Genomic DNA, 19,579 nt, shown 5'->3' with positions numbered 1-19,579 from the left:
AAAAAAATATTTATATTTGTTGGTAGAGTTTAGGGTTTCCAAAAGAAAATCCTATATTGTATAAAAACCATGAAACTGTGTTACGTTACGTGGATGGATCTCCTTGCCCCGAAAATCCAAAAAGATTAATTTCTTCAAATTTTACATTTCCATGTTATAATAATGGCAAGGTAATTAACCGATATTTGTTTACAAAATTTTGTGATTTTAAGAAGTATTATAGTTATGTATTTATGATTGACTTTTCAAGGGATTTCCGGAATTTAAAAGATATGAAGAATGCACTTACATTTTTGAGTGGAAAACAAGTATAACATGTGGAGCTGCAATGGGAAATTGGACTTCTCCTTGCATTATACACGATCAATTACTTTCTTATGAGTGCAATCTGTCTCTGCTACATAAAAATGAAAAAGTATACTATGTAAGTTTGTTAATACCTAATAATTTTTCTTTTTAATTAATTTAATAAGACGATGTCAATTTAAATCAAAATTATGAAAATAAATAAACATATTTTTAGTTTTAATATAAGATATTTTATATGATTTTTATGTGAAAGAATAGAATATTGTATGTTATTAATTTTTAAAAATTTTACTATAAATCATTGCAGGTGGAGAACAAACAAGGGAAAAAATATAGCATAAGTATATGTGGTGGAGAAAAGAGCTGCAATGGTTCTGCTGTATGTGAAGGAAACAATGGTTATGGAACACTAGCAAATGTAATTTTTGATTATGGTAGAGATGTTATAAAACTTCAATACTCTAATGGTAGTAAATGTGTAAATAGTAAGTATACAGCGTATATTTTGTTAAATAATACTGATTATAAATCAGTTGTGTTATTATTATTATTATATTAATTAGGCTCCTACACATCTGAAGTACGATTTATATGTAACGAATCTATAGGAATTGGCACACCAAAGCTGTTATGGGTAAGTAAAAGTAAATTTTTTCAAACGAAATCTGTAGTTTTGTTCATTTATTATTGCTTATTGTGCTGCCAATGCTTAGAAATATACTATGTAGTAAAAAAATTGTTTAATTTTAATAATAAGAATAATATAAATACTCCTATACATATTCCTATTATTAATCATCAAAATTTGTTCTAAGTGTTTCTTAATTCTCATATCTCTATATATGAAAAAGAATTAAGTACATGAAAAAAGAGAAAGGATTATATTTGTGATTCTATGAACAATCGAAAAATGATTATAGTAAGTAAATGTGGGAAATATACAATTATAAGCTTTTACAATATTTATGAAAGATTATATGAATATTTATTTCTCAGGTACTTTTTAAATAATAACTGTATAATAAAATTATTTGCGCCCTTAATGGTCGAAGCGCCCGGCTGTAGGAAGCCTCATACTTATCACACTCATAGCACAGTTCTACTGCAGAAACATAAAGAATTTCGTTTCCATTTGTATTTATTTATTTATGCTATAGTTTAGCCAATATTCTGTAGTTTTAGAGGTGAGTATTGTAAAATAAACTATCGACCGTTAAGGGTTAACATATCGAAGTACAATACAATAAAAAATTATTAATAGCGAAATTATCAATTTATAGTGAGATTCTTTATTTTTCTAATCGAAATTTCTAGTTAGTGTCTTTATGGCCGTCTTTTATTGAAAGATGGACAGTTTACTTTCGATTTTTAATAATGATTGTAAAAAAATTATCGAGCTCATCAAATAATAAAATTACTCATAAAATTGAGCAATAAAATAATGAATATATAGTAATGTACCATATCTACTTATGTGCAATATAAATTCGTATGTGACCCTAGGCTTATATTGAAAATTAAAATGAATGGTAAGATAGATTGTGACAATTATATTGCTATTAATTTCTATTTTATGTATGTATACTGAATTATATCTCATGAATATTATATGCTAAATATTGATCGATTATTTACAATTACTAAATAAAATTATTATGGAACTTTATCTTATAGTGATAGACAGAAATTCATGGTATACATACATAAAGTTTACACTAAGGAGAAATAAATTTTATGGTATAAAAATAATTCTAAAAAATATTTAGCTCAATATTTATCCTATTTTTATAATAATAATCTACTTCACTATAGTAGCGGAAACTTATTATAAATTAGAAGTCATTTAAAATTACAAAAAATACTTATTTACAGTAATCTCAGCAATTTAAAACTAAGTTTCTTCAGTCATTACATGTAATTTGTCCTCGACGTTTACTTCTGGTGATATTTAAAGTTTTATAAAACAAATTCATAAACTTATAAATGAGATAATAGAGTAAAGATGATAAAGAATTTTCAGCATTGCACTACATATGGATATTTATATATTATTTAGTAGTATTCTGATCAGTTTTTTGCCTGTGAGATTTAATTCGAGTTTATGGGGTGAGATTATTTCGTGGAATATGTGTCAAATGTTTGCGTGAATGACCATTTAGAAATGCTTTATTGTCGCGTTTCAACCAACACGTGCGCACTTGTCAGAACAAGGATACAATATCTTGCATCTTAACTTCTTTAACCTCAACTTTGCTATTTCTACGATTGCAAGTTAATTTGGTACGTAGGGGTGTATTCTTCCATCCATGGAACGAAGAAAGTCGTATAAATCACAATTGTAAACAATAGGATTGTTTTCAATGTATATTATTACGTTACGATTAAATCGCGCTAATCTCTCGGCTGAAGATTAGATGTGTTTTATTCTATTATTATATATATAAGATTCACGTTAATGTCATTGGATAGGAATGGCAGATCTTTGGCCTGAAAAACAATATTTTATTTATTATTTTATTGTTATTTTTAATTGCAATAAAATATCTATGAAGTAGTTTATAAAAAATTGCAAAACACACTTTCACAGTCTTATAAGTTCCTTAATAAAGAAATAAAAGTAACTAACAAATATGTTAATATGTCATAATGTATAATGAATAATATTTTTAATATATTATCTCACCAATACTTGCGTTATCTGATAGAAATTGGAGATCCAAAATTTGTAGCTGTAAACTGGCTATGGTCCAATCACTACATATTCTCGAAATATTGTTTCTGGTCAAATGTAATTCTTGTAAAACAGTACAATTGTGGAAACGTGACTTTTTCCCAAACTCTTAGTGAATAAGCCAAATCGAGTTAGACTAGTTGAGGTAGATAAGCATCGTTGCTTAAGTTGGTTAAATCGTTAACAGATAAAGTTAAATGTTATAAATTTGGTAATTCTTGTAAGTGGTTTCACAAACACAGACACAAAATGAGTAATTTGAGGTTTTTGTTTAAAGAATAGTTCTGCCTTGAAAATGTTTCGTATATTCTTGGACGTATACGATGATCTCATTACACGGTGGTACATTGTACCTTATTAAGGAGATTATGCTTTATTAAGTCCTCAGGCAAAAGAATGAGCTTGGCGTTATTTGTTGGAGACAGATTTTCAAAATGTTCTTTACTGTTTTTCTCATCGCATATAAATGCTTTAAGAGAATCTGCCGGTGGAGTGCTCGCTGCAGGGGGTGTTTCAGGAACACCATTCGGATAAATAAGGTCTTTCTTCTCGCCGTTAATTTGTATGCACGGATTTGCAAAGAATCTTCTACATACACGATACTTTGCTAATTGTGAAGGATTTGGTACCTCACGTGATAGCTTATGTGGTAGCGCATGTGGTAACGCATATCGCAATTTATCCCAAAACCAAGGGTCACCCCATTTCACATATGTGTTCATACTCAAATACGCCTTAAGTTCTGGATCCAAATCGTCTGTAGGACCAATTTCGCCGTACAAAATTAAAATAACTCGCGCTCTACCTTCGCTGAGAGCTTGACTATGAGCTGCTCTAAACTCCATTCGCCCCCAAACACTCTCCAAAAAGTTAGGTGATAAAACTACTACTGTCCGCCTAGAATCCTGAACGGATCGCGCGATTTGTGTCGGTATCCACTCTCCAGCTAACCAATCACGAAAGTGCAGACACAGTTTGAACGGTCTTGGACCACTCTCTAGTTGTGGCACTAGCTCGTTCACGATGAAGTCTTCGTCTTTATGTGAATAACTTATGAATGCATCGTACAGCTTATCTTTGTCTAGTTCGTCCTCGGTTACTAACCACAAGCAAAGTTGATGTGCGTATAGCCAAACTTTGATTTCTCGTTGATATCGGTAATATAGTGCTGCTAGCACACCGATTATTAGACCAGTGATAGCTGTGACCACGCTGATCACGATTATTATTATAATGTTCGTGGAACAAAGATCTGTCGCTGTCATTTTCAACATCGGCACGTTCATGTCTCTGCAGGTAATCTTCAAGGAATTGGGGATTTCTATAACTTTCGTTTGAATGAAATTGAGAAAATCTCTTGTGTCGCAGTCACATATCCATGGATTTCCGTCTAATGTCACTGTCATTAAGGAGGTATTGTTCATGAATTGCAAAACATCTGAGTTCAATCTGCTAATATTATTGTTGTGTAGCTCCAAAACCTAAAAAATTCAAAATTAATTCTATTGGTACTAAGATTGTTTGGAAATATTATCGATTTTATAAAAGACTGGCGATATTGCACCGATAATGTTAATCACTGATAAATGGTAGTATATTAAAGATGAAATCTGTAATTGATAACAATCTTAAAGATAAAGAAGATTTATAATTCACATACCTCAATGTTCAATGGCAACTCATCTACAGATATGTCATCGATATTATTGTTCGACAACAGCAATTTGGATATTTGCATATTGCTCGAACCGATTTTAGCTACTGGCGACATTCTGGTCAGTTTATTGCCTGTGAGATTTAACTCGAGTTTCTGAAATACTTCAGATGGCAAAGTCGTGATGTTTGTCAAATGTGGCACACGTGTCAAGTTTTGGTGCGAACAATCAATTAGAAATGCTTTACTGTCGCGTTTTAACCAACACTTGCACTCGTCAGGACAAGGATCTGATACTTGACACTTTAATTTCTTTGATTTCAAATTTACTATTTCTATATCTGCAAGCCAGTCTGGACTTTGACATTTCAGGTGTCCCGGTATTATATGGAAAAAGTTTTGTACGTAGGGGTGCATTCTTCCGTCCATGTAACGAAGAAAGTCGTATAAATCGCAGTCGCAGACAATAGGATTATTTTCAACGTATATTATTACGTTACGAGGATTCGTTTGAAATTTCGCCAATCTTTCAGCTGTAGATAAGTAGATATATTTTATTCGATTGTGTGTAAGATTCACTTTAATATCATTCGATAGAAATTGTAGATTTTCGGCCTGGAAAAAGAAATTTTAAATGATTTAATTCCAATAAAATATTTATGATGTAATTAATTACAAATAGCAGAACATATTCATAGTTTTAAACGTTCTTCAATATAGAAATAAAAACAACTAAAAGAGCTTGTTTATTTGTTATAATAATAAATAATATTTCTGGCATATTATCTTACCGATATTTGCGTTATCTGGTTGTATCGGAGATCCAAAATTCGCAGCTTTAAACTGCCTATGGTCCAATCACTATATATTTCCGAAATATTATTCCTGGCCAAATGTAACTCTTGTAAAGCAGTACAAGTATGAAAAACTGATTTATTCCCAAAATCATCTGGATAGGTATTAATCGAGGCATTAAATTTAAGGTAATTATGAGAGAATTGCGCTATCCGTAGCTTAGTCAAGGAATAGAAACTCGTGTCTTCTATCACTTTCAATTTATTTTCTGACATATTCAGGTATTCCAGTGATTTTAAACTTTTAAAGATAGATCTGAAACATTTCAAATAAAGGAAAATTTTAGGTAACTCCAAACTGTCGTTCTTCAATAAAGTTGGTAAACATTTTTATCACATTTAGATAGAATATTTAGAATACTATATTTGTAGTATATGCAAAACATAATAAAAATTGCATGAATTTTTTTGGTAGATTAAAGCTATAATGTATTAATCTCTTATGTGATTATTTTGTAAAAGTCGTTACTATCTAACTTTATGTTTTATTATTTTTTCCAGTATCGTAAAATCATCATGTTAATTACTTGATTGTATACTCAATAGCAAATTAGAATTAGAGTAAAACTCCATTTATCTGAATCTCGTTTATTGAAGCGACATTTTAGATAGTACCTGATTAAATTACATCCACTTATTCAAACCCATTATTTGAAGGAATCATAGGTAGTAGAGAAAACGAACTGAAAAATGGATACAGTCTCAATATTTAGCAAATTAAGTAGTTTGTTGCTTAAAATAGATACGAGCACAAATGATATATTTCTTTATATCATTTCCACTTAATTTGGAAAAAATAAATTCCTCTATTTTTATATTTATGAAAACAAATTAATGCTCTAAGCTCTTATTCAGAAAAGATGTAAGTTATTCTATCTTTGTTCTCAATACCTGATATGAATTCCAATTATTCCTCATGAATCCAAATAAAAGTAAAATTTGTAATTTTGTGAACTTTTTACCTATTACCATTCTCTGATAATAAATTATTATCTTATTATTTTAATTCCACTATAGTATCGCCTTACCTAGATATCGAAGTAAGATGATTCTTAGACAAATCCAATGTAACCAAATGTTTCAAGTGCAAGAAAATTTCATCAGGCAATGACGTCAATTCGTTGTAATTAAGTAACAATTTCGATAGATGTTCCAATCCGTTAAACAGGTCTTTAGGGAGTGATTCAATAAAGTTTCTCTGCAAGCTAATGTTGTTCAATGAAAAGGAACCTCGAAATAGATCAGCTGGCACTTTCTTCAAACCATTGCTTCTTAATTCCACTGTAACGAGCTCCTTCAAATTCGCGAACAATCTATTCGGCAATGTAGTCATGTTTCTTTTATTAGCATACAAATTCACCTCTCTCAATCTGACATTATGCTCTAGTAGACCTTCTGGCAACGATGAAAAATTGTTGGAAAACAAATTTAACGCCTCCAGATTCTTCAATTTCGCGAAAATATCTTTTGGCAGGGTAGTCAATTCGTTTCCGTTCAGGTCCAAGGAATTCAGAGTCTCGAGCTTGTCGAATGTACCTGGCTTGATCTCCGTAAACTTGTTCTGCCATAAATTCAAAAATCGCAGTTTCTCTAATGGATTTAATATACTTGGTTCGATGTTGCCCATCATATTCATACCCAATTCGAGCACCTCTAAATTCGGTGTATATTTGAAGATCCCAGGTGACAAATGTACGCGGTTCTCGCGTAAATCGAGCCAAACCAGTTGAGGTATATCAGCAAAAAGATCGCTGCTAAGGTTGGTTAAACCGTTGCTGGATAAAGTTAAGTGTTGTAGATCTGGTAATTCTTGTAGGTGTGTTCTGTTGATCGCCGGGCCTAGTTGTTCAAATGACTCGAACACTAGAGTCTTTACGCTTCGTACGCCGAATCTCCTCGCGATTTCTCCTAGACTCAGGTTCGTCGGTAACGTGCACATCCTGAAGTATATAGATTCTATGTCGTCCGTGGATGTTAAACCGTTTACGTGGAAGTCGGTCCATTGCGGTGAATTACGGCACTGAGTCTGAAAAAGTAAGAAATGTTTTTAGTAAGATTCTGTTAAAGATATTCTATTAATGACGATCTTTCATAGATAATAGGAATGGACATGTACGATTATACAGCGTGTTCTTCTATCTGTTAGTCTTCGAAAGGAATCTAAGTAGCGCTAATGAGTGCGATCTTGTATTGTTTATCCATTTTGCAAATAAAGATTTATTTTATTATAATTCTACGCTTTGGATCATACTTTCAATAAATTTATAACGTAGGTTCTTATCTAGCGGAACATTTTATACTATGCCTCATTTTTCTTATTATTTCATCGTATGATATACAAAATTTGAGAGCTCATTCCGTCAATAAAAATGGAATATTATATTTCATAAAACTAATATATATACACACAATATAAATTTATGTATACATTTTTTTTTTTTTTTGAGTGCCAGTTACAAAATGAGATAAAACTATTCAATATTAATATTACATATAGATATGCAATAGAAAGTTTCATTTCTGTGAATTGAAGTCATTTCCCAGGCGTAGATACGAGTCTGTATATTATGAAACGCTACTTATCGTCGCAAGGGCTGCTGTATTGGAAAATTTATTTTGTTGTTAATGCATCGAATTGGGTTACACATTGTGGTTACAGGAATTTTTTGTGGCCCGTTAATGATTGCGATAGTCTTTCTACGTAAATTGTTGTGCAATAGAAAGTGAAAGTTTCGTGAAGCATGTAACTGTAAGAGGATATCGATCTTCTAGTTTTACGTTTAAACGTTTTTACTTCGAAATTTACTTGAATATATTATGAATATATTTTTCACAATTTCGTGATATTAACAGTGTTATGAACGATAGCGTTGTCAAGTTTCATAGCAGAAACGTTCGATTTATTTTAACCGTACCACGGCGTGAAAAGCTTAACTATCGCAGTTTCTTAACTGTATTAATATTCATTTAATAAAACTACTCTATGAACAGATTTATTTTTGTGAAATTATTATAAATGGTTAAGCTATCGTACAAAACAGGTGAGAAGAGACGAACGGTTTATCGTACCTGTATTTGGCACAAGTCTTAAGAAAATGACGAATAGAATTGAGTAATTAATTGATAGAACATCACACGTCTTATATCAAAAGGAAAAAAAAGGAGAAAAAGAAAACAATTTAGAATTGTTGATATCAAAATGCAGACGCTATAAAGTAATTTCAATCATCGTTAATTTATCTCTTATCAAATGGAACTTAATAACGCGCAATTGTTTAATCAGGCAATTGAAGATTACACATGGAACATATGATTTCCATTTTTGTGAACACTTGGTAGTTGAAGAGAAGTATTCCAAGTTCCACATACGACACATTTAAAAGTAAAATAATTGCTAAATTATCAATTATACTTGAAATATCAAGCTGAGCATTACTGTGTTTCGTATAAAGGTTCTATTGTACGCGTATAAAATTTAAAAACTACTCCTCTTGTTATTAAAAAACAAAAAAGCGAAATGTGACTCATCATGTGTATGACCTTGAATCATAAAAGAGGGAACAATAAGAAAATTAACAAGGTACTGACACGGATATGCGTACAGAGATGCAGAACAAAAGAAACATCTCTATCGCTTCGATCATTTCAACGCTTTAAAGATACATTTAAAAATAACACAAAAATACATAAAATAATTTCAAGAATACGTTTTACATGGAACTCACGAAATCACGTGCTTTGTACGATACTGCGTACGATGTACGGTTACGTTCTTTCTCGATGAGTTCCCGCGTACGGCTCTCTTTAAAAAGCATGAATGAGTCACTCGTGCTTACCTTAATAAAAACATGTTGCTGAACGTCTATGATGAAGGCCGAATTCTCGTCTGTTGGGCAGTGTATCTCATAGTCTCCGTTTGGCGACGAAAGGCAGGTGCAGGCGTATTGCTGTGGACATTGTCCCTTAAATGCATAACACGTTGCAACGATGACCATCCAGAGGATGATCGAATATCGTAGAGAGAATTCGATCATCCTGTTGAGTCCCGTGGTATTCGATCGGCGTATGCTGCGAACAGAAAAGGTTTTTTTCCCCGTCAAATTCGCGTCAAGCTCCGTTGAAAATCGTGTTCTTCGAGGATTATTTTTGTTTGGTGAAAAGAGAGATCGGAAGCAGCGGTACGACGAATCAGATTAACGCGGTTATTTCCTTATGCAATGATAAAGCTGTGGCTCCCGTTGTGCGCGCAAGCCCGATATCAATTGCATTGCGCTTGTTGCCCCCGAATTAACTTCGACTAACTTATCCACGAGAAAGGGTAGTGAATATTCGAGTGCTAACTGTCAACGACGCTAATGGGTGTTCTTCGAACGATGAGAAGATTTCAGAACGTCTATTGTTTCAGAGACAGAATGGATGACTCAATGATCCCTTTCGAACGCTGAGACGATACGAACTGATAGTTACAAGTGCGCAAAGGACGCTTCATTCTTCGACTGCTGAGAGTTGACTCCGATTCGAAACGCGAAGCACGACTGAGATTGGCAAATGTTCTCTTCCATTGACTAAGACTAAAGTATAATTAAGACTAAAGGATTCACTCCACGAATCCTTGAAGATGATGATGGTTGAAAAGCTCGGACGAGAACTGATCTCTCCGAGTGCTGATAGATTCTGACGAATGAAAAGCTTGGATAAGGTGGTCACAGATCGTTTCAAACGATTGAACGATACTATTACACGACTGTTTAGAGACGTTCGCCGTTGAAAGACCAGCACGAGACTCCTAGAGATTCCTAAACTCGATCGTACGTCCCTAGCAAGGGACAAGTACGCGCGAAGTCCCAGAAGTGTGTCTGCTGATCGGTTTTTACCGAACAGAAGAAAAAGGACAATAGTTGTTGATATAATGTACTTGCATACGTCCAAAACGCTGAAGCGGGTGAGCGATATCTGGGCGAATCTGAGAGTCCGGAATCAATTAAGCAAGGGTCGCAGAAATTCTTCCGGATGGTTCTCGACCGAGCTGGTTGTTACTCGTCGCTAATGACCTTTCGGAAGTAAATTGAGAACGATGGACATTAACAAATGAAAAGCATTGTTATAGTCATTAAAACGAAAACCTTCTGAATGCTAATGTCCCGACACAAACATAGTTTCTTGTGTAGGAAAGTGCGCACTGTAAAATTACCTACGAAAATCTTCACGCTTTCTTGTTCCTTCGGAAGAGACACCTCGCATCGCAGAGCGTAGTTAAACTATTCTAGATTTGGTGATCGGGGATTTGATAATTTGGAGATGTTGATTTTCAAACCTTCGTATGGGATTTGGTGTCGCAAAAGGATTATGTTAAATCCACAACTCGTTAAATATACTTATCTTCTACTTTTCTCATATCCGACTATATACGCGAACGTGAATGACTCAGACTAAACAGGAAGTCTTTGTCGTTTAATCAAGTATCAAGAACGCATTTCACAATGAACCTGTATAATCGTAACTGATCGTCGATTAGGCGTGATTATGCGCGTTACTTGGTTCTCCCCAAGATCAATCGGATCGAGAGAAAAGTGTCACCAAGTTCTCTCGGCGAAAGGAATGTCGAAACATCATGCCTGCCACGTATCAGATCCTTCACAACTGTATTCTACGCAACGTACATCCGGGCTAATGACCCGAGTAGTAGTTACACGCGTTTGTTCGAGACACGCCTCGTTTCACGACTCATTGCAAAACGCGTAATGCATACGGGTATGCATGTGAACGAGCTTCTACGAAGGTCGAACGTGATAAGTAGACCGCGAATGTAAATTTTTGTGAATGCAATTAAAAGCGTAAACATTAAGAGTAGCTGATAAATATTAGAACGAGTACTGTGTATATTTGGATATTTCATATATTTTTGATATCTTCAGAATATATTTATTGCAAACTTGTGTACATAGTATGATCGAAAGTACGTATAGTGAATTCAATATCAAGCATATCTGTCCCAACATTTCTTTAATCATAAAATTTCTACTTCCTGAAAGCAATGATAACGACAGATAAAAGAATCAGTGATTTAACGTTTCCTGTGTAAATTTTTTTCCTTTCGTGCCAAGCAATTTATTTATCGATACTGACGCTTCATATTTTTCCTACAATTTCAACCGCGCTCAAGAGTATCGACGAGAAGGAGTAATGACGGAGAAAGTGATTTTCATTCACGATTGACAAGATAGCAATCAGATTTGGGAACAAAGAAAATTTTACGATTCACAAGTTAATCGCGTACGAATTAAATTTAATCAAATTATCGTTGAACTTGCTAAGTTGTAAAATATTTTAAAAAGAAGTTGCAATAGTTTGAAGAAATACTTTAAAGAAAATTCATACCTAGGTATGTACAACACTGTTATTTCAAATATTTAGAAATAATTTTTTTAATAAAAACGAGATAAAGGCGATGTCAGTGAAAGTATGACTCTCATTTTCAAATTTTTCTCATTAAGATTGTTACAAAATATAGACTTTAGGAACAGTAATATAACGTTGCAATAATTGATAAATATATTTAGTCTTTCAAATATCTTTTAAAGAATAAATATATTTAAACGTCGTATGAGGAAATTTGTTTAGATTAATTTATTTCAGTTTATTTAAGTAGATTTCACATCTTAAAATTCAGTTGCGTTAGAATACGTTTTATCCATCTTTCTCCTTGTTATCATATTGTGCGTCAATGTGTTATATCTACTAAGCCACACTCGTGAATATAATTATATCTTGTCTTTCCACCTATGTGATAGATTAAGATATGTAATTGTTATGTAAGTGATACAATCAGGTCAATATATAAATATAGTAAGTTATGATACGTATCTAGCTACTTGTTGATTAATATAAATCTTTTAATACAGCTGTTCTTGGAAAGACAATAAAATATAGATATATTTTTCGTAATCTTGTGATTTTTTGAAGGAATTTCAATTTTTACAAAAGTACAGTCGAACTTGAGTAATCGTGTGAGTAAATATTTTTCTTCAGTTTTATTGCTTATAGTTGCTTCAAACGGTATAAAACTATGATTAACATCTTAGCAAATTCTATTCGTTAGGTATTGCAGTTACTTTAATTTAAAGTAATTATTTTAGTTAGTTAGATTAATGTAATTGGACGGTGTAACTTAAAATAAAATATGCATGAAGTACAAGCAATGGACCAAACATAGTTTATTGTCTTAAATGTAACACAATAATTCAGCTACTAAATACACAAGAGATATATTTTATTTTACTTAGAATTTCAGTTTCCCTCGAAGATATGATAAAATAGAATACCCGGAAGTACAGGGTAAACAAAATCTCTAAGAATCATTTCGACAAAGATTTGAACGTGCTATTCTGACATCATTCTATAAGAAACGAGACTAAAAATACGTGTAGTAAATAATGATACCTGCTTCCAAGGAAAAGACCAGCAAAGGTCAATTCGAATCATTCAGCTACGCATTAGTATGCAATTTCTTTTTGGATTTGTTTGTTACGTGCTGACTGTACTATGAAAGGAAAGATTGTTGGAAATCTACTGACCCATAACATTTTGAAATAATTACTTGCTATTCTTTCCTTCTACAACATTAATTAATTTGACAATCTTTGTGATAATTTTCATCTACTGAGAGATACATCTATTACCATAATTTTGCATACATTTGATACATTGCTACCTCGCTGTATTATTATTTCACATTTTTTGTTATTTATATTTTACAAAATTATATACTCGAGTAGCCATTGAATATTACATACCACTATGCGATCGTTATATTTTATTTATTAGCCACGAAAATTGTTTTATGTTAGTTAATCAAAAAACCAACAGAAAATTATATTCAGCAAAATCGTAAAAGATGTTATGCAAAAAATGTTATAATGCTCGGCAATAAACATCAGTAAAAAAAAAAGTAACAAAAAATTGTGTGTTATTTAACAAAATTACAAGGAAATTTTGACACGTCAAGGCGTCAATATGCTTATGCGTGATATTAAAAAATCAATAATCTTCCACTAAATCTACCAACTAAAGAGAATTATACATGTATAACAATTAGTACGATGCTCTTGAGGAGCAATTGGAATATTAAAGGAATGTAAGACTAGGTCAGTACATTTAAAAATGTTAGATAAAGCTTGGCAGCGGTTTCGAACATAACGGAATATGCTTACGCGTTTAGATTCCCTTAATGACCCACTTTTCCGAGTTTTAGTATTATATCCTGATAAATATATGTACGTGGAGACAATACGCAATAGTATGTACATATTCTGTTAGATTCAACACAGACGAAAATAACCGTGGAGATTTGCAAAAACACACCTATTTGAGATTAAGACTGATATTCTTGTTTCTTAAGAATCATGTTGAAATTAGATAACTAACGTAACAGACATAAAAGAAAGAGAGATTAGTATAAAAAACAAAATAACAGGTACCTAACCATGACCTCTCGAACGATTTGTAATCTGATTTTTGATATGTTATATAATAATAAGAGATTAGATAAAGCAGTTGCATGCTTTGAACCGAGAACAAATTGGTAACAACGGTGAGACATTGTTGCAAACTAAAAGAAAGTTTATCTTTCTTTTTTCCCTTTTTCTTTAAATATGAAGATTAATGAATTTAGTTTAGACTGTTTACGAACTTGCTATTATCTGATATGGTTATACCTTATAGTGTTAGGTGACAAAGTTTCTATTTGGGTTTTAGTTAAATTTTATAACATCAGGCGTATTCTTCAAATGTTTTTTTCTAATCAGGAAATATATATTTATTTACTATTTCGATTAAATTAATTACAATTAGTGGAATTATCTGCATAAAAATATCTATAGTATTATACGAAAAAATGGGAAAACGTTTACCTGTGTTGTATCCATATGAAAAAATATGTATGTTTTGTATTCAATACAAATGCAAATGTAAGAGCGTGTTTACCGCATCCATACTCCGTGTAGCCTCATTGGGCTTTTAAAATACAGACACTTGATAGGCTGATAAATTAATTTTTTTTAATCTCGTTAACCTGCAGAGACAAATGTTAGATGTGCCTACATCCTTCAGAGAAATAAAAAATTAGATACGAATGATCCAATCTTGAATGATAGCAGAAACAAAATTACACGGTAATTTTATGGTTACATGGCAACATTCTGAGTGTATATTTCTTGCATGTATTCTGAAGTATAGAATTCTGTAAATTGTTTTCTACCTTTGGTTTTATAAAATGGAAAATACGCGGTTACGATATATAATTTAAAAAATATACTCAATATCAAGTTTTATACAATTTTTAACAACAATTCTTTCTTTTCTCCAACTTACCGAGATTAAACTACCAAATCTACTAAAATAACTTTAATCGTTACGAATCCTTCTAAAGATAAACGTTACTCTGTTAACTCTAACACGTTCGGTCACACATTGCAGCTTGTAAAACTAGTATCTCATTCGTGATTCCACAGTAAATATGTATTTCCATGAAGCTATTCTTCAGTTCGCAACAGCAGGAGCTATGAATACAAACTACACTTCCGCAAGAATAGTCACCGTTTGTTATTTTTTTTCTCTCTTATTTTTTTTTTTCCAAACAATTTCTGTCGCAGACAAATACAAAGTTTTTACAATTATTTCGCGAATCTTCAAATTAATAACTCCGCGATAACGTACAGTTAGATAATCGCAATGTGAATCGCAATCGTCTATTAGTTGCATGGCTGTTACGTGCACAGGTAGACAGACAATGTCGATTTAGCCAAACCAAGGACGTTTGGCATTCTCTTTGCTTCTAAAACTCTGCTTTGCTTCGTGAAACTCGTTGATGTTTGCTCACGTACATGCGTACGAAATAAAAGAAAAAGGATTTTATCTGAGAGAGAGAACGACCAAGATGTTGCCAAACATATATGTAGTAAAGATTACTAGATAGATAAGATTATTAGACAGATAAAAAAGTTAAAATAAATTTTTTAAAATAAATTTTCATTAATTTATGCAGTTTGCTTTTCAGTCAGCCCAACGCCTTTTCTGCTTTCACTTGAGAAACAAAAAATAAGGCTATAGTATTTATTAATATTTTTACACATTAACCTTGTAAAAAAAAACACGGTTTTTTATACGATCCTTTTATAAAATATAAGCTTCAGAAGTTCAAAGCAATTCTGATGCAGATTTTGTATAAAACTTCTATTCTCCAAACCTATAACGAATATTCGGTATATTTTAGATATTTTATGTTTCTATACCTATATTATCTGCATTCTGTGCATTTTTTAAAATCTGTAAGTACATAAATATCCGCGCGTTGGATATCGTTCTTCTGTGCCTCGATATCATTTTGTTAAGTTGAAGGAAAATGACGAATTGTCTGCTTTTAATCTATCAAAGCCTGATTGGTAGGTTTTAAGACATGTGCTATCACAGTTGTATTAATCCCTGTTTTTCAATATCGGACGTGTATGCAATAGAGGCAATAAGATTAATTTCCTTGTGATACGAAATATAATATCGTTCTCTCCACTAGTTCATCAATGCGAAAAAGGTATAAATTACTGGACGAAGCAGGAAAGAAGCAAAATAAAAAATTGACTTCGTATCATGATTTCTTTGAACGTAACAATTTAATAGCATTTTACCGATAATCGTAGTTCAGCGAGAAAATTATCTATTGCAGTAGATTTTAATAGCATGTCGAGTAAACTTTATATAATATGTATATTTTGATACATCAATATTTAGATGTCTAATTAAATAGACTTGTTTTCTAGGTATGAAAAGCAAATCGATTCCACGTAATGATTTTTATTGTCAGTATGTTCACTTCAAGGCAAATATTCATTTGTTTCTAGAACTGAATGTCTCCTCTTAAACGCGTGAAAAATTATCATCGTTTAATTTACATAATTAGATTTAATTCTGTCTAGAGGTATAATAAGCAAGAATTCATGAACTTACTTCATTGTAACTACATGCAATTATATATTTGTTATACGTCTATAGTTCACTTCATTTTTAAAATATATCATTTTTCTATTTCTTATAGAAATTAAATAACGAATTCATTCATATTATATCGAGATACCTATGTGAATAATATAAACAGTAATTTCTCATTTCTTCCTTCTTTCTCCACTTTTGCTTCTTTTGTTTCTTTTCTAAGTTTCATTTCTCTGAAACATCTCATCTTCTATTATCTGGTAATTGGGACTAATTGAAACCTCCGCATTAATTTAATTGATCAGACTTTTCCTTCTATTTTTTCTTTCTCTATTATTCTATACAGTTATATAAGTTAGTACTTTTTTATAAATATATGATTTTCCATGTTAATATATATTACAATTATATTATTCTATATATTACTTAAATACATCAAGAAATATCTTACAAAAGTGATATGTAATCATCATATATTTGGTACTGATTGTATGTAATCCCCTCTTTAGCTATATTTGTATCATACTATACTCCATTTTGTAGAATAATTGAACTTTAATTGAATACTGATTATTCATAGTGAGATACAACATAAATATAGAAAATTATAGTTGAAAATTTCTAATAAATACAACAATATAGCGTAATTATACTATTTTATACAAATAACGAAGGAAAATCTAAACTAAATACTTCATATTCCATATAATCAGCTTTCTAATATTACATTGGTATCATGTATACGTATGTATGTATGTATAAATACACTCCCTTCATAGAATATATTAGACCTTACGCAGTAAAATACAATTTCTTGTGATATAAATGTAAAAAAATTGAATACTTGAAGCAATGTTATATTAAATATAGTAAGCAAATCCTGGGAAATATAAATTACGTAGTCAAACAAGTAATTCTTTTCAAGAAATACGAATACCGGTTTTCAATACCATATTACAGCAATATCCGATATCTCAGCTTCACTGCGATTCGTTTTATATCAATTTTTTCTATTATATCTACGAATTTTTTAATTTCTAATCATTTTTGAAACACAATCCAATAATAATATACAGGATTTTTTCGAAATTCTAACCATATTACTTTATAAATCATGATCGTGATTATACCTCATTTGATGTGGAAGATTAATTCTTTGAAGAGGTTATGGTTGATCAGTTCTCGTTAAAAGAGCATAATGGAATAGAGGAAAAGCAATGAGGATTTGCAGTCATGACAGAAGAAATTATTATGTGAATGTTAAATGCACTATAATTTTTCGATATATTTGAAAATATCATAAAAATATTAATAAAATATGACATAAAACCTAAAATACTTTGGGGTACTTTAAAATAATATCTCTGAATAATTACATCTATAATTTTAATATAATTTTAATTTGTTTTAATTAAGGAATTGCAATATATACCTTTTTCCATTAAGAATAAACATTACTTTAAAATTTCATTTTAAAATTGTTTATTCGAAAATTTATTTTCAAATATTTCAAATATACTTGATTACATCATAAAGCAGTATTTGAGAAAAATTAGAATGAACGAATAAGATGATACATTTATACACATATAACGGTCGTTTCCTTCTATATTCTTATCAAAAGAGTTCAAATTAAGAGTTGTAAATATGAATTTTGTTAAATCTAAAAGATTCAATATTATTATCCTACAGATTAAAGTATTTATAACTAGTCATAATTGAGATTGCCTAGTTTATATATTTTGCAAAATTATGCATAGTTTATATAATAAAATTGTTTGTCTAATAAATATCTTGTCTTATGGTGAATATCTTATAATACGTGATTTTTGATTGAGATCACTTTGACAGTTCGTGTGTAGAAAAAATTATTTGTTTATCATACATTGATAAAGAAATAAATTTAGAGTCACATAGAATCAAGCTGATATTTCTTTACATTAACTTTCACGTTAAAAATAGTAATGCCCAAGAAAATTCACAGGAATCTTGATCGATAAATCAACGGTAAAAGGAAAAAGTTAGTATTTAAAAAAAAACGTTAACTGTTTCTTGGAAGACACATCATAGGAAATATAAACATCTCAGCGCAGGTCACGTTATGAATTAAAAAAGAAGTCCATTTTTCAATGCTGTACATCGATGTTTTCCATAGAGATATCCATATGATGATGTCCATATCATAGAGATTATAAATAACTTTAGAAAACTACTTCTATCAACAAAAAACTTACTTGTAATTATTCGTATGCTTTTATTTCATTTGAGAATAATTATATTCTTGTCCTATTGGCACAGTTAAACCGAGACTACTGTATGTACAACAAGAGAATTTAGTCGCTGGTAGCAGAATCGATATAGGCAGATCGATATCTATAATACAACACGATACTTGTTCAACGTGAACACTATCAAACGAACACAACATCGGAATAACAAACTTATTACTATTCCAAAGCAAAGGTTCTCTTACCAGATTCAACGTTGCCACTGTTTGTTTTGTTTTCTGTCGTGTGAAGCAAAAGATCCGTTTTATCACGTGAACATATTGCGTATACTTTCACAGTCACGATTATTTGATCGCAAAGTCCGTTCGATTCGATCGTGGTTAATGAAACATCACGAAACAGCAACGGAAGAATTATAATAGCGTTGAACCAGATTGAGATTCATAAACGTAACAAGTATCAAAACGGTTCGACAAGAACTGTTGATTCACCGCGCGCGCTGTTGCTCGTTGCGAGCCCGAACTCGAAATGACGGCACAACACCACGTGATTCACGACCCAATGAATACACTGGTAGCGTGGTGGAATAAACGGCCTGATAAACGTTTGGCGTTGGAAGTAGTGGGGGAAGTAGTGGGAAAGTAGTAGGGGAAGTAGTGGGGACAAGCCCTGTGGAATTTTATGAAAGAACGAAATTCCCTCGTCTAGCTCGGTTTGTCGAGAGGGACAAAGGACGAAGATAATTTGCATTTGATGCTGTTAATGTCAACACAATATATATGGCTCATGCTATACCCAAATGCAAATGCAATATTTGTTTGTA

The 19,579-nt window shown here is 31.5% G+C and overlaps 2 protein-coding genes across 2 annotated transcripts in view; one reads left to right on the top strand and one right to left on the bottom strand.

Moving 5' to 3' along the window:
- LOC117204021 (cation-independent mannose-6-phosphate receptor) overlaps positions 1 to 19,579 on the top strand; it is a 33,928-nt gene that overhangs the window by 2,819 nt on the left and 11,530 nt on the right. Inside the window, exons 10-13 of the mRNA XM_033441011.1 lie at positions 27 to 170; positions 251 to 424; positions 617 to 794; positions 873 to 943. Coding sequence (XP_033296902.1) covers positions 27 to 170; positions 251 to 424; positions 617 to 794; positions 873 to 943 — 567 coding nt within the window. The remainder of the gene's footprint in view (positions 1 to 26; positions 171 to 250; positions 425 to 616; positions 795 to 872; positions 944 to 19,579) is intronic.
- On the bottom strand, positions 1,270 to 19,335 carry LOC117204019 (protein toll). Its single transcript, XM_033441008.1, has 7 exons — positions 19,002 to 19,335; positions 9,385 to 9,616; positions 6,577 to 7,574; positions 5,486 to 5,804; positions 4,701 to 5,309; positions 2,993 to 4,521; positions 1,270 to 2,796 (listed from the first exon to the last, which is right to left on the bottom strand). Exons 2-6 carry the CDS (start codon positions 9,580 to 9,582, stop codon positions 3,373 to 3,375), a joined length of 3,273 nt encoding a protein of 1,090 aa, XP_033296899.1. The 5' UTR covers positions 9,583 to 9,616; positions 19,002 to 19,335; the 3' UTR covers positions 1,270 to 2,796; positions 2,993 to 3,372.

The sequence above is a fragment of the Bombus bifarius genome, unplaced genomic scaffold (genome assembly GCF_011952205.1).
Source record: "Bombus bifarius isolate JDL3187 unplaced genomic scaffold, Bbif_JDL3187 scf7180000007977, whole genome shotgun sequence".
In the NCBI taxonomy this organism is placed as follows: domain Eukaryota; kingdom Metazoa; phylum Arthropoda; class Insecta; order Hymenoptera; family Apidae; genus Bombus; species Bombus bifarius.
Note: the sequence above shows the minus strand (reverse complement) of the source record. Positions and strands in the feature narration are given on the sequence as shown.